Consider the following 15592-nt stretch of genomic DNA (forward strand, 5'->3'; position numbering starts at 1 on the left):
CCTACAACCCGTTTTGGAGGTCAATGTAAAAATCCGATGTCATTGCTGTGACAACATGGTCGGTACATGTGATATCTGTTCCTTTTCCCCGATGACAAAACATGAATTCTAAGTCTTCTACGCTGGTGCGTCCCTTTGACCCTTGGCTCGTTACAAATCTGTAGAATGAACAATTATTGCACAACAAATGAACACAGGATCCCTGATTCCCCCACATGGTGTCGGACTTTTTATTACAAAACATCACGGTAGAAAACATGTCTTAGCATTCTTGCATCCTGGTTGTTAACCCTCATCCAAGTCCACACTATAGGTTTAAGTCTTCATGTAAAAAAATTAATTGGATAGAAAACATAAAAAATTGCAGTTTTCAGTTCACATACAGATACATAACGACTAATGAGCAAATTAATCTAGTAGGATTTTTGTATTTTACAATAAGTCATGCTCAGAAAAGCCTCTTTAAAAAAAAACATGGTGATGGAAGAAACATGTTTTATAGAATTTATATAATTCAATACGCCAAATGGGCACAAAAACTGCAGTTTGTTTAAAATTCCAGGACAAGAAAGGTGTTTCACTCTTTCTTCTGAAAGTTTCCAACCATTTTTCCACAAAAAATACAATTTTTCCTTCTGTCAATTTATTACACTCGTAACAAGGGCATGGTGGCTTTTTATACCCACTACATGTTTGGACATAATTTTTTTCCCCAATATTTATTGTCTTCTAGTTCAGAATAGGAATAAGTAAAAAACACAAAAATGGTACATACTTTATGGACAGACCAAAAAAATGGTTGCCTGTTTTTTTTTTTTTTTTTTTTTAAATAATTTCAAACCACATAGACCATTACTTAAAATACTCAAAAACTCTTGCAATTTTTTTAATAAGAGTGCAAACACACATGGAAGAGGAAAAGGGGGAAAAAATAATAGCACCACATGAATACAGGGATAGATGTGTGTGTGTGTGTGTGTGTGTATATATACAGGGTACAGAAAATAGGGCTTGAATAGACTTGGTGTGGAACTGATGGGATCATTGGAGAGAAAATAAGGCCACATGAGGGTCAAGGGAGAAATGGTAACAGGTCAAATAGTGCATTCATAAAAAGATGAGAGGCACTGCAAGTTTCCTCCATCATCACACCCCCTTGTACAACACACGGACCGAACACGCTACTGCTGACATGACAGCACCTTTCTTTTCTTATTGTCAACAAACCGTATTATGGGACCCATACACAGCAATAATTCCCAAACGACAGATTCACGCCACACATGTATGAATTGTCCGCGATTTAGTGATCCAATGTTGTCAAAAGAGTCAATGTGCGTACTAAAACTAAAAATGCTCATTAAATAAGTAGAAAACCGGATCTAGTATGAGAACATGATCTTAAAAGTACTTGCTATAACCATTTAAGTATTTGTTCTTGAAACAAACATATTAAAAACATCGTACAGGAATAAAAAAGCTAGGAGCTGAACAACTACAGAGTTGACCCAGTCGACTAATTGGGTTTTGGTCATAAAGGGATAAGTTTGATTTTTTTTGACAGAAAGCTATATGACTCAGTGTCTAACAGCAGTGTCCCACTTTGTCCTGTGAGCCAACTTCTGGTCAGATTTCGGTGATGAGGAACGACTTCTCCAAACAGTGTGTTCAAAAGGGTAATACATTTGAATCACAAAAATGCCTCCTACAAAAAAAATCAGACCTCGCAATCGCTTGGCCCGTCGTATCACTGCGCGCGGTGTTGTGTATGTGTTCCACAACGGATGAAGACTGCTGCAACGCAAAAGCAGTCTTCATCCGTGCATGTAAACACTGTGGAACACAAACAACAATGGACAGGCGACAGCGCGCAGTGATACGACAGGAGAGAAAGTAACGCCGAGCGATTGTGAGGTCTGACTCTTTCGAAAGCATATTGTTTTGAGAAGCCAAACTCTTTACTGAAGTGGCCCCACCAACTAGCCAGAACTACGTTCCTCATCACTGAAATCCGACCAGAACTCGGCTCATGGGACAAAGTAGGGGGTCACTGTTGATGCACTACACTGCTTAAGTCATACAACTTCATGTCAAAAAATCCACACTATCCCTTTACAACCCGGTTTGGTTGACAATATGAAAAAGCACTATTCCTAATGTTCCATGTTGATTCAGTCGTCCACACTATGCTTCAAATAGCTCATTTCGTTTTTGGGCCATCTTCAGGTGGTAGCTTCAAAAGTCCAAAAGCAAAAGAACTGACCTGCAACGCATACTGCTGATGCATTCAAGGACCACAACAGCAGGATAGCACAGTTTGATGCATGGAAAATGGATTTTCTGCTTGCACTGCACAGCTTCATGACTAATTGGTGTGACGTCGATGGGAAATACAAAATAAGATCGTCTGTAACACTCCATTTTCATATCAAATAGTACCAGATGCATGTATACTCATGATGTGTTTTTGGGAGAGGGAGGCGCCCACTCGGGTAAGCCAACGAAGACTTCCTCAAATTGTCCTCTCTGCAACAAAATGTCTATGTCCTACCTCCGCGTGGCCGTTCTGCTTCTCCACATCAAGCCAAGAGCTAGTCTACATGTTGATGTGACCACTACTCTCCTGTTATGACAAAGGCTCGTCACTGTAAACTGGGAATCGAATCGATCCTGATCCTGTTACCGTTGAACCTCTTTGACCGCCAAGATGCGAGTGAGCATGCTCTGCAGGATGGTGTGATGCAATGGATGAGAAGTATACCAGTGGGGACTGTGGGGGAGAAAGCCAAACAATTAGTCAAAAGTTAAATAATTATATCAGCGAAATGTTTATTTTCAATTTCAATGTAGACTTCACATTAGGGGTGCTCCGATCGGGGTTTTATGCTGCCGATTCCAATCATGCATGATTGAGATACCGATCGCATGGATAAACTGTACATTTTTCAATTTATTTATGATAAGTGGTATTGGTCAGGGGCCCCTGGCAAATAGGTCATTATTTAAAAACATTTGGGCGGATTGTTTTTTTTATTGCCTTTATTTGTGTGAAACAACTTTTGTACTATTTGAATTTGATACATGTTTTGGAGTAATACAAATAAATGGGAAATAAACTGTTTAATAATTATTTTTTTTGCTCAAGATAACAAAATGAAGAGAATAAAATAATACGAATAAATATCTTTATTAAATAACAATCTGTCCCGCTCAACTTAAAAGAGAATACATTCATTGCCCAGGTTGCAGGGGTCTGCAACTGTCGTCACTACACTGCTTTTTTTTTTTTTTTACCAAGCATCTCCACTCAAACAGTGTGGCCACCGTCTTTATGCTATTTTGGGCTCTAATCACCCCTTTTGGCTATAATGACAACAAGATAGCAAAGTTGTTCAGTGTCCCAGGAACATGATATCCACTTGTGTCTTCCCCGTGGGACAAAAACGAGCTCAGAACTAACCGCAACCATGTAGGATTTGCCGCCACACGCCGATCGGTTTTTGTGATAGGCTTTGAAAGGCATTTATCGGCATACGCCGATCACATTTATTTTAGGGAAATCATTCATATTGATGGGTGGCCGATCGATCGGCACATCCCTACTTTGTATAATAAAATGGAAACAATTGTGTGATTTGAACTTCCCTTGTACATGACAGCACTCAACACTTCAGCTTTGTGACCGGCTAAGGCAGGGGTGTCCAAATTGCGGCCCGAGGGCCATTTGCAGCCCACAGGTGATTTTTTTTATTGGCTCTAAAAATACAATTATAATATAAAAAGTGATACTAATAAAAAAAACGTGACTTTCTTTTTAGTGTGAGTGAAAATCTTTGACTCTCCACTCTCACATTATAAAACAGCCATTCAAAATGACGTTTTGTTATACAGTATAAATACAGTCATTGGAAAATGCTGCATAGAACATGTGAATGAGAGGACTTCAACGGCAGAAAAAAAACCTAGTTTTTACCTGTGTGTATGCACGTTGCGTTCAGGTTGGAGGTAAAACATGTCAGTCTTCTTCAATGCTGTGGCTGGGCTGTTGGAAAACAGGAGCGTGAAGATGATGTAACCTACTGCTTTTTGTGGTATAAGTATTGTCATCTTCATGTAGCCAAGTAGTATGGGATACTACTCCCCATGTTGGCATGCAAATGGGGTTTTATATCCAGTGGTTTGTAAGCTTACCCCCTTACAAAGACATGACCAGTCATGACCACGTGTGGAAACCAGAATGTTTCCACACGTTCTCTTAATCTGTCTGTGAATCATTCAGGTGTTCCCTGGCAAACTTTAGAAGCCGTCTTGAGCAGAGGGACCTTGCAGGCACTGCAGGATCCCAATCCATTACAACGATTGCTATGGCTTTCTTCTCCAGTTCCCTAGAGATCAGTAGCAATACCCTCCCATGTGATTCTGGGTTGATCTCTCACCTTCCTCAGAATCATCCTTACCCCACCAGGTCAATGAAATCTTGCATGGAGCTCCTGAGAGGGGGTAACTGCCTGTGATCTTGAGTTTCTCACTAAGCATCTTGCTGAAGAGATAGGACTAATTTGTTTGCTTCATGGGCACATTCCCAGTCTGTGGGGGTCAGAGTTCTTGCTGATTGTTAGGGGATCAAATACCTTTTTTTCCTGAACTTTTTTTTGTCTCTTACTTTTAAAATAAACATCTAGGAAATCCGGACTGTTCATATCTTTGTAAGAAAGTGAACTTACAAAGTCAGTGGGGGATCAAATAATTATTTATTATACACATTGCATTAAAGGCGTTAGGGATGTCTTCAGTCAGGTTGTATTGTAGATGGGCATAACATCCTATACTACGCATTGCACCTTTACCCACTGATTCAGGGATTTTTAAGCATTTCTATTCTATTCCATAACATTTCAATTGTGTGTATATGTGTGTGTGTGTGTGTGTGTGTGTGTGTGTGTGTGTGTGTGTGTGTGTTTCATACCATCTTGAGAGATAGAACTCATAGAGTCTGACAGGACAGTGCAGAGGATTGGCAACATTTTCTGGCATCTCCATGTTAACGTCTTCCTGTTCCTGCCTTTTTCTTTGTCGCTCTACATAAAACAGTCAGATGAATATTGATATAGATTAAAACTACAAAAGTGTCGTCAGATCATACATTATCATAGATATCCAAATGATACTGGTTGAAAAACACATTTAGGCCCACCATAATATTTGCTAAGTAACGATATATGACTTTTTCCATCTTATGTAACCAAACAAGATAACCACATTCATAAACAGCTCTACAGTAGTATGATGCAGTGCAGTTACTGTATATACCACTGCATGCTACTACTACAATGTTGTCAAATTATTTTAAAGTAAAGAATAACAAAATACAGGACATTCTTTTAGTCTCCACCCACAAATCACTGAAACGTGTGTGTATGTTTATTTACATTTAAGTACGTCTGGTGTACGACGTCGCATGCCGGACGCGCATTGTTCTCGCATGGGTATGCATTGTCACTACCACTTCCCGCATTCATGAAGCAGTTGTGCCATTATTTGGTCCCGCTTTGTCCTGCGTGACGCCATGCAACAGCAGGCATCATCCCTAGTTTCATTAATTCCTCTATTTGCAAGGGACCTACTAGATATTGAACACCAGGTAAGAAACTGTCATTGCAGAAAAGTAATGTAAGTCTGTATTTTCTCACAGCTGCAAAAAAGAACAGGAAGAAGGCATAAACTAGAAAAAAGAACGCACGGACAGTGTGGGAGAGCTGTTTCCCGTTTTGTACTCTTATTTTGTTTTTCTGTTTCCTGTTTGGGGCAATGTGCAGCATTACAAGTTTCTCATTAGTAGTCAGTGCTACTGTTTAGGTTGAGACACATTAGGCGTCACTATGTTTGTCACTTGATATATTCATGCCAGTCTGACATGCATCTGCCATAGAAAGACGTACACGCCACAAGTACTGCTATCTTTGCTAACATCACATTGCGCACCACTTGTGCGCAGGCCACAGCAAAAGACGGCTGACGCTTTAAACATAGTAACTGTATACCGAGCAAACTACTTTGCCAATGTATTTATACTAGCAAACTACTTAGCCAATGTATTTATCCTAAACGTAAAAATGGGTTTGAAACTGAGTGAGGAAGAAGGACAAAATAAACAGGAAAGAACGTACCACTTCCACAAGGAATAATAGGCCGTAGTCAACTACGAAACAGTGATCATTTCTTAATTAATTTTTTTGAAAAAATGCGATAATGTGAGAGAGCGATATTCAAATCTCGATGTAGCGAGGGACGATTGTACTGAGCTTGTTGCTCTGTGGAGCACGTCATCACAAAAAACTACATCGATATGATCCGATATCTATTTCTATATCGGTCAGCTGGTAATATCAGACATCCCTACATATTATAGTTCAGTACAAAGTCAAATATTTGTCAAAAATGAACGTGTGTCAACATCTGAAAGAGGGAATCAATTCTTTCAACAATGTGTAAGTGTATAGGCACAACATTTAAAATATATATTTAATATATTATAAATCTATATATCACAGCAGTGGAGATAAACCACTCTGAAGAGTTACACCCACCTGTCTCTCCACGGCTGGAAGTAGCAGCAGAGCTTTTGTAGTATCTGAGGTAGAGGACTTTGCCGGCTCGACTGCAGGGTTTTGAGTACAAACTAAAGTTGGCAAAAGAGAGGCTTTGGTGCTGTGCCAAAGTGGTGAAGTGAAAGTTCTTGGTGTAGAAGAAGAGCAGTGTGTTGAGCAGCACAATGGGGGAGTAGGCACCCAGCTGCTTACACTCCCACAAGAAGGACTCCTCAACACGGGACGACACAAGACCACCTATGAGGAGAGAGGATATGGCAACATCTGAATAGTGATTTCAGGAGTGAAACACCTTGGAGGATAACTGTGCCCATGTCTAATGGCTATTTTGATATTTTCTGGGAGTGCCCACACATTTCCACCGATGTGGTAAGAGATATTGTACTTATTCCAGAGCTTTACTTTAATTTAGATTTGAACTTTTTACAAAATGTGGCTATGAAATGTTCCTGCCCAGCTGCCTACTACACAGCCATTGCAAATGTCCAGCGCTGGTCTCATGTCTGGATAAATGGGAGGCCTGTGTCAAAGGGGATACGACATAAAATCTAGCTGAACGTGAGACTCCTTTAGAGCTTACGTTAGCCAGGAAATGCAGGATTTTGATCATTGCACACTGTATTAAGTTGCTTGCACCACCTGCCATAATGTTAATCACGCAATTTAGTGGAGAATGACGTGGAGTATGACTGCATGGACCCGATTCTTAAAAAGACAGATTGACTAATACTGGATGTCTAGAGATTTATACATGCAAGCCAGCAGGGGACACCATCATACTTACCAAGCGACAGCTTTTCTTCCTAACACAACTGAAGAGCCACACAGACACCCACTCGAAAAAAGCTGTCTGATGGTGGGCCATTTAGCATATAACAGAGACGGAGTTACAAGAGTAACTTTAAGATCCATCCCATCCATTTTCTATGCCATGTCCTCATAAGGGTCACGGGCGTATGCTGGAGCCTATCCCAGGTGACTTTGGGCCAGAGGCAGGGTACATCCTGGACTGGTCGCCAGTCAATCACAGGTCACATATAGACAAACATCCATTCACACTCACATTCATACCTATGGACAATTTAGAGTCACCTATTGACCTAACATGCATGTTTTTGGAATGCGGGAGGAAGCCGGAGTCCCCGGAGAGAACCCACGCACGGGGAGAACATGCAAACTCCACCCAAAAATGTCAAACAAAGATTTGAACCCAGATCTACCAATCTCCTGAGAGTGTGGCCAACATGGTAACCACTGGGCCACCGTGCGGCCCACCAACTTTAAGATAACGGTTATAAATGAGGCAGCTCATCAAACAACTGTCAAAACAACTAAGAAATTACCAAATGTAACGTACTATGTGACTGAAAATCATAATGAGGGAAAGACCATTATCAGAGGTGTTATGAAAGCTTAGGAAAGACAGCACAAAGCGATTAGCGGAACTGAAACAGATAATGTCACAGCGAGTGATATACAGTAAATGCGGGCTCCTGTCTGTCTGTACAATGCAACGGCACGCATGTATAATTCACCCGTGGGTTTTATTCACTATTACTCACCTTTACTCCGAAATCACCCAATTCAAATGGTGTGTTCGCTTCTACTTTTGGACAAGCAGGTGATCAGAGCCGTTGCCCACAAAGAGACCCATTAGGGTTTTTACTCCCGTTATTTTCCCATTTGAAAAAAAATGAAACATTTCCCTTGGGTACATTTTGGATGTTTAAACAGAAGATAAACGTTCAAAACGCTCCACACTTAATGCTTTGTCCTTTCAGATGAGCGAATGGTTGACAACAATCGATCAGATCTGACGCAGACTTTCACCTTCCACCATCGTAAAAGTGTAGATTAAACATCAGTGATCGTACCGGTGGGAAGCTGCTTGGGTTTCCAGAGTCGTAGCATTCCAGAGATTTCAGTGGCAAACTGAGTGTACAGCTCGTCGGTGAAGATGTTCTCGATGCGGCCCTTCATGAACAGATACTATCCGCACAGAGAGAGACGGAAACAAAAAGGACGGCACATCAGAATATAGTGATACACACTCAAAGAAAAGCAGCTCACAGTGTTTGATGTACCTGCTGTATCCCCAGGCAGAGGTAGAATATGCTGTCTGGGCTATAGGCCTCTCCGTTTGGCCTACGCACTTCTTTGATGAAACAGGACAGAGCATAGCTCAGCTCAGCAGAGTCACACTGAAGAATCTCCTCTTTAACAACCACTGGATTGGCTAGAAGAGAAAGAGACAATATGAATTAGATACATTTGATTACATATATATAACAAAAGTAGTCAGCTTAGATGACTTGACAACAAGTAAAGAGAAGAATTCCAGCTCACATTTTTTCGATTGCTTGTTGTGTTCCTGAACCCAGCTCCTCCAGGCTTTGACACCATACATGTGGTTCAATTTAAAAGGGGCTGGAGTCACCAGTGCACTGCGGTCTAATGAGATAGTTCGCCTTCGACCCTGCATCAACAGAGGAGGAATGAATCCAGGGTTGTTTAGTAGACAACTAATGGTGACAGTGTTGCTGAAAGGTTGTCTAAACATGAAACTGTGGTTTTAATTGATATTTTATACAGAACACAAGCACACATTGGGTGAGCTGCCTGGTTGTATATTTACAATGTGACTTTCAATGCATTCACTGGGTCTTATTTCAGTTGGCAGCAATTTAAAGTAAAAAAAAATAATAATAAATTAAAAAAAAAAAAAAATCAGATAACCAAGTTACAAAGCAGCCAGCAGAAAAAATATCCAAACGCTAAAGTCAGAAGTGTATCATACTGAAAAGAGATGACTAGACTGCAGCCTTAGCAGGGATGCAACCTTACCCGCTTTCGACCGGTGGAACCTTCTCTGGCTCTTTTCACGCCCCGCTGGGGAGCCTTGGACTTCTGATCAAACAATTCTGCAAAAAACAAAAACATTTATATTGGACGACTGAAGATCAAATTGTCTACCATTTGACCATTAAAATAGGCATTGGTGATACCTTTTAGCCAGGAATAAGACATGGGTTGAGCCCTTTCCTGAGTAACAACAGAGTGAAAACTCTAAAGGCCATACCACAAAACAACTGTATTTACAAAGCCATTTAAAGTAAAACATAAGAAAAACATTAAAACAACATTAAAATACATTTACGAAACAGAAGTAAAAGCATATGGCCTAAATATAAAAAGGTTATATCAAACAAAACATTGAGTCAAATAAAATACAGTATTAATTCAATGCCTCCTGCTAAGTTACTCCTCTTTTACTCCTTGGTTAAAAGACAAAGAGTAAAAATGGGTTTTAAAAGTGGATAATGATGTTCCAAATTTTGGGAGCAGCAATGGAGAAGGCTGTGTCCCTTTTGAGTTTGCGCTTAGATTTTGGAACCTCCAGGGGCAGCTGATCAGCTGACCTGAGGGTTTGAGCCGGGGCATGGGGTAGAGCAACTCATTGAGGTAAGGCAGGGCAAGAGCATTTTAACATTTTAACATTTTAAAACAAAATAATTTTAAAGGCAGAATACAGTCCTTTCGGAGGCTGACTGATGTTTTTTGGTTATGAAAAAATGTCATTAGAAATGACATCTGTTCAAATAGTCTCCATTCCAAATATACATTTTTTAAAAACCCCCAAAAATCAAGCAGACAGAGGGGGTAGTAAGTAAAAAAATTGGAACTTGGAAACCTGGAGGAATTAGTTGGACTAACTGCCAAGGTTTGATCAACCTCCAATTTTGCACAACAACTTTAAATGATTGACCCATTTTGTGGTCCCTGAAACAGGCCTTTTTGCATAATTCTGACGTACACATTATATTTGGTAGTACCGGTAACCTTATTTATTTATTTTTTTAAACCTCTAGCACTTCACCACCTACCTTTGTACCATTTCAAGCTATTCATTGGACTTGAATGACTTGAATTTCAATAAATAACTGGAAATATAGAGGTGTTATAAAACCCTTGACCGGTAGTGTACGTACTTCTTTCACACAATCAAATACAAATTTGTTTTCCCCCCCTAATTTTTGTTATTCTATCTCTCTCTGTTTAAAAAAAACTACCATAAAAATATAGGATTAAATTATTATTTCCACCACTGTACTTTTACAAAATCAAATTCCGAATTATAAAACCTGAGAGGCATTTGACTTGAGGGGTACCACTGTAATTTTTTCAATTGTAAAGCACAAAAGAGACTTTCACGTTTTAGCAGAACAGTATCAAGCAGATAGCAACTTTTCTGTCTCACCCATTGGGAAATCATACTCCAAATCGGTCATTGGAGAGGAAGGAGGCGGTCGTTCAGCAGCAACGGTGTCTGCAGCACTTGTTGTGGGGTTAGCCTTTGACTGGCTTTTGGGAGGGGAACTACTCGCCTCGGTGTACCCCGTTAAAGGCGAGAGCTGGCTTTGTGCTGTGTTTTGGCTGTCTTCATCTTGGTGGATTGGCGGAGTAATCACCTCTGATGCACTTCCACACTGGTCTGTAAAATACCATTGGACAAACCATTGGTAAAAAAATTTCTAGTGTTATTTTGCTAGACTGAAATGTTTTGCACGAATTGCAACACAGGAATTAGGTCTTCAAAATTATACACATTGGCAGTGTCGCACTTAAGAGTATATTAAACCAAAACACATTAAACGATAACACAGACCAGAAGCAAACAATGAGGTGGGTGGAACAACAAATGAGAGGTTCAATATTTTAGCATATAACAAAAAGGATGAAATCATATGATATGAACACATGATATCATGACTTGCTCTGGGGAAGGGACGCTAAACACAGAATGCTCTCTGCATACTGAAATCTAAATAAAAGTACAGCTCTCAAGTTGAACAGACATGCCTTGACATACAGTATACGGTTAAAGTCTTGCACAGGTATGTTTACCAATGCCACAAATAGTGGCATTAATAAACTAATCACATCAATTTAAAACAATAAAATCAGCAAAATAAGACAAATCCATGCTTAACAGGGCAATGGTGGAAACAAGGTCTAACATTAATAGAAATTACCTTCCATGGGGTCATCTAACTCTTTCTGCTTTCCAGAAAGTTCCGTAGCATCTGAATGGACAGCGGCATCTTTCATGTCTTTGGATGATGGTGGAACAAAAACGGGCACGGGAACCTGGGATGTCACATGATCGTGTTCTCTGGAGTCATCTAAATCATTATGCTTTTCCATCTGCACATGCATGGGATCTGATTGGAGAGCTGCATCTTTTACATCTTTACTATGTAGTGGCACAGCAATGGGCACAGGGATCTGGGTTGTGACCTTCAGTTCTTTGGAGTCATCCAAATCATTCTGTCTTTCCCTATTGTCATCCAAAGGATCTGATTGGACAGCAGCATCTTTTACATCTTTTATCGGTGATAACGTCGCAACTTTAACAGTGTCCATTTCCAAAGGATCGGACTGGATGGCTACATCTGCCACATCTTTACTCTGTGAAGGTACGACAATGGACATTGTAACCCCCTGCTCCACTGAGACCTCAGAATTGTTCTGTTTTTCAGTCTCCTCGGCCCAAGGATCACATTGGATGGCTGCATCTGTCATATCTTTGTGCCATGGTGGTACAACAATGGGAACTGGAACCTGCAAAAAAGATGATTTGGATTGATAAACCTATTAGAAAGCTTGGAATCAATCCAATGTGATATAAGATGCCATGCAACATGATGGAACGTACAGTTATAGGCATAGCCATAGGAACAGGTGTGTGTTGGGAGTACATGTTCATAGGCACTGGGATAAAGACCGGCACTGGAACTGGCACCATTAAGACCTTCACTTTTTCTTCTGTGGAGGAGCTTGCTGAGGGTGGTGATGGAGCTGAAGAGGAGCAACAGGACATGAGATATAGAGAAAATACCCATCATAACATTAAAACATAAAAATAACCGAAAATATAGGAAATAACCTAAAAGATAAATGGAATTTGACAAGTCTAGATTAATCCTTTAGTTATGCCTCAATAATTAATTCTTCATTTTCCTAAAAAAAAACAATATACAGATGCATCTCAATAAATGTAAATACTGTGCAAGTTATTTGATTTCAGGAGTTCAATTCAGACCAAGAAACCAATTATAGAACCAGTAGTTTACAATATTGAACTTGACAATTTTCACAATTTTACAAGATACTCAATTATTGTTTATTAGCTGTAAGCTATAATCATCAAAACGATCAATGAATACATTATTGAAATATTTCACTCTCCGTAGGGGATCTATGGAATAATAATAAACTTTTATTGCAGCCACACGGGTTCGTAACAATATGTAAATATAAAAATGCGGCTGTATATGTGCAATTCATTTCTTCTCTTATCGTCTACTCCCTTGACTAAGCAAAGAACTTCCCACAATTCTTTCAGTTTTTCCAAAATGGCTCTGACTTAATGGTTGTGTCTTTAACATCCAGTTGTTTTTCCACAAGATTTCAATCTACTTTTATCCATTATTTATACAGTTGAATTTGAGTTGTGTATGCAAGCACTGACCTGTTTCGTGGTCTGTCTTCATCTTTTTAGCAGCTTTTTCTGTACTGGGGACATCATCTGCTTGGAGAGAGGGAGCTATGATTAGCTTTGCACTTTTTATTTTTTAGAATTATGTTTTATACAAATCAAACATAGTGGGAGATGGAAAGTTTAAGGAACACACGTGACTTCAATGTATTCATCGAAAATTGTATTTATTGACTTTTCGTATTTCACAAAAATAACTTTTGGTTTACATGCCTATGAGGTAACAGCAAAGAATCAATAAACCATGACTTATTAAAGTATTTTATATTGTACAGATCCATATAATCCAGAATACTGATAATCCATGCAAAGCAACGATTACGTTGAATGACACTGATGATGGTGACAATAATGGAAAGAGATTTCAATTAGGTTTAAAGGTTCAATTCAAGGTTTAAAGTTATTAGAGAACCTAGGTCAGGGGTGTGCAATTTTTTTTGTCGCAAACTGAAAAATCAAAGTATGCAGGAGAGCCAATTTGATATTTTTATATAATTTTTTTCTTGTAAAATTGTTAACAGAACATTTTAAAGACAAAGCTTACTTATTAGTGCAAACATTTATGCTTTTTCTCTTTACATTGTGAATTTTTGCTCCATTTAAAAAAAAACAAAAAAAAACAACATATATTATTATTCTTATTTTTTACAATGTGCTGCTGGTTACAAATGGCCCATGGGCTGCACTTTGGACACCCCTGTCCTAGGCTAAAGTGGCTGTAACAGTTCAACCCCATACAGTACTTAATCAACAAAAATATCAATGTTTTAGAAACTGATGCATTTTTACAAACCATAAACTGACAGAATGGCTGGAATCAACTTTGTATACATTATTTTTTTCAAATAGTTACTTGTGAAAATAAAATATACAAAATAACTCAATATCTATCCAAAACACTGACAAAAACAATCTCCTTAAAATTTGATATTAAGCTAAGCAAAATACAGTGACTGTAATAGCAGCTTTTTTTGTATTTTCCATGCCAGAAAAAAAACACAGGCACGCTTTGAGGTGTATTTCACAGCACTGCATTGTACCAAATTAAATGGTGCTCCATTCAGCAGTCTTCACCTTCAAGAAACATTTTGCATAAAGTCAGTCAACTGGAGGAGCACACACGTAAGCAGCTCAAACTGTTGCTTGTGTTGCTTGTCCATGGTCCGGGCAGACGTTTTCCACTTAAACTGTAGGGGGAAAAAACTGGGATGACATGATAGACCCCCTTAAGTCTGCCAAAATATGAAAAAGAAAAACTGCAACATTATTGCTGTTCTAAATAAATAACTCTCCATAGTTATTACTTACATGCAACAAAACTTAAAACAAAACAAAGACAGACAAAAGTATTAGGACATGATTTTCAAAAAAATGGAGTGACTAGTCTTCCCTCTCGCATCTGATCTCTGAATGCCAAAACTACAGTTTATGAGGTCAGAGGTCACTGATGGTCAACCTGGGCCTAAATCACTGTCTCTCTTGTAGTTTATCACAATGGTGTCTGATTGGGTTGGAAGGCAGAGGCACAATTTTTGGCCCGAAAGAATAGTCTGATTTTAAAGCGATTCAAAAATCTACATACCAAAAACCTGAACTACCTGTGAACCCAACCTTCATGTAACAATTAAGTGTGTGTCCCAAGACTTTTGTCCATATACTGTAAAGCAACCACGCTTTCTATGATCTAATTGAATCAGAGGGCTCACCTTGTGCGTCTAGCTATGAAAAGGTTTTGTAGATCAGTCTGGTGTGGTAAAGTTCAAAACAGGGCACAGGACACAGGTTGGGCTGTCCTGGACATGTTTTACAGTAATACTGTGTGCAGCTCTTCATTTTCTCACTGTCTTTTAACTCCAAGTGCTCGTCCTCCTTGATATCCTTTTGGAAATTAATTCCGTTTGAATTCTCCATCTCTCTTGTTGTCTTCTCCTCCATTTTCTGCTTCTTTATTTGTTCCGTTGGTTGAACTACTTTCTTCCTCTTGTTTTGGGAACAGACCTTGCAGTCAGCATCAGTTTCCTTCTTGCCCAGGAAATGACGCCCTATTAGGCGTGCTGGTACGCCACTGGACTTCTGGGTTTGTGCTTGCATTGACGCTCCTGGGGATGTGGACGCTTCAGCCGACGGTTGCTTGGTTTGCGAAGAGTTATCTAACATTGCTGTGGCAATTATTGAAACAGGCAATTGGAAACAATTAATTAATTCATAGAAAAAATGCTGAACCAAGGTTCTAAGCTTTCCTCCCATTCCGTGTGAAAGTGCGATGTTTTTGGCTTCTCTGCCGTTCTTCCCCACTCCGTTTAAAACACTTACGTTTACAACCAAAAAATTGGGAGGCTAACTAGTTAGCTTGGTAGCTTACTCTATGCTATGAGCGGCGGCTGCCTCTTATGTCCCTGCAGTGATCCCGTAGTCTGCGCAATGT

The 15592-nt window shown here is 39.4% G+C and overlaps 1 protein-coding gene across 7 annotated transcripts in view; it reads right to left on the reverse strand.

Annotated features, from left to right (window-relative positions):
• Positions 1-206: 206 nt before the first annotated feature.
• The window catches only part of LOC129192261 (zinc finger MYM-type protein 4-like), a 45019-nt gene continuing 29633 nt past the window's right edge, over positions 207-15592 (reverse strand). For 4 of the 7 annotated variants that reach the window (XM_054796085.1, XM_054796084.1, XM_054796086.1 and 1 more), the window contains 12 exons: positions 13141-13197; positions 12325-12467; positions 11642-12230; positions 10867-11100; positions 9453-9529; positions 8955-9084; positions 8693-8844; positions 8483-8597; positions 6588-6845; positions 4967-5078; positions 3974-4042; positions 207-2770 (listed from right to left, as the gene is read on the reverse strand). In XM_054796085.1, coding sequence (XP_054652060.1) covers positions 2680-2770; positions 3974-4042; positions 4967-5078; positions 6588-6845; positions 8483-8597; positions 8693-8844; positions 8955-9084; positions 9453-9529; positions 10867-11100; positions 11642-12230; positions 12325-12467; positions 13141-13197 — 2027 coding nt within the window. In that variant the 3' untranslated portion in view covers positions 207-2679. Of the gene's footprint in view, positions 2771-3973; positions 4043-4966; positions 5079-6587; positions 6846-8482; positions 8598-8692; positions 8845-8954; positions 9085-9452; positions 9530-10866; positions 11101-11641; positions 12231-12324; positions 12468-13140; positions 13198-13293; positions 15327-15592 lie in introns of those variants that run through there. The other 3 variants (XM_054796090.1, XM_054796089.1, XM_054796088.1) reach the window with 3 other exon arrangements.

Source organism: Dunckerocampus dactyliophorus, chromosome 13 (assembly GCF_027744805.1).
Source record: "Dunckerocampus dactyliophorus isolate RoL2022-P2 chromosome 13, RoL_Ddac_1.1, whole genome shotgun sequence".
In the NCBI taxonomy this organism is placed as follows: Eukaryota; Metazoa; Chordata; class Actinopteri; order Syngnathiformes; family Syngnathidae; genus Dunckerocampus; species Dunckerocampus dactyliophorus.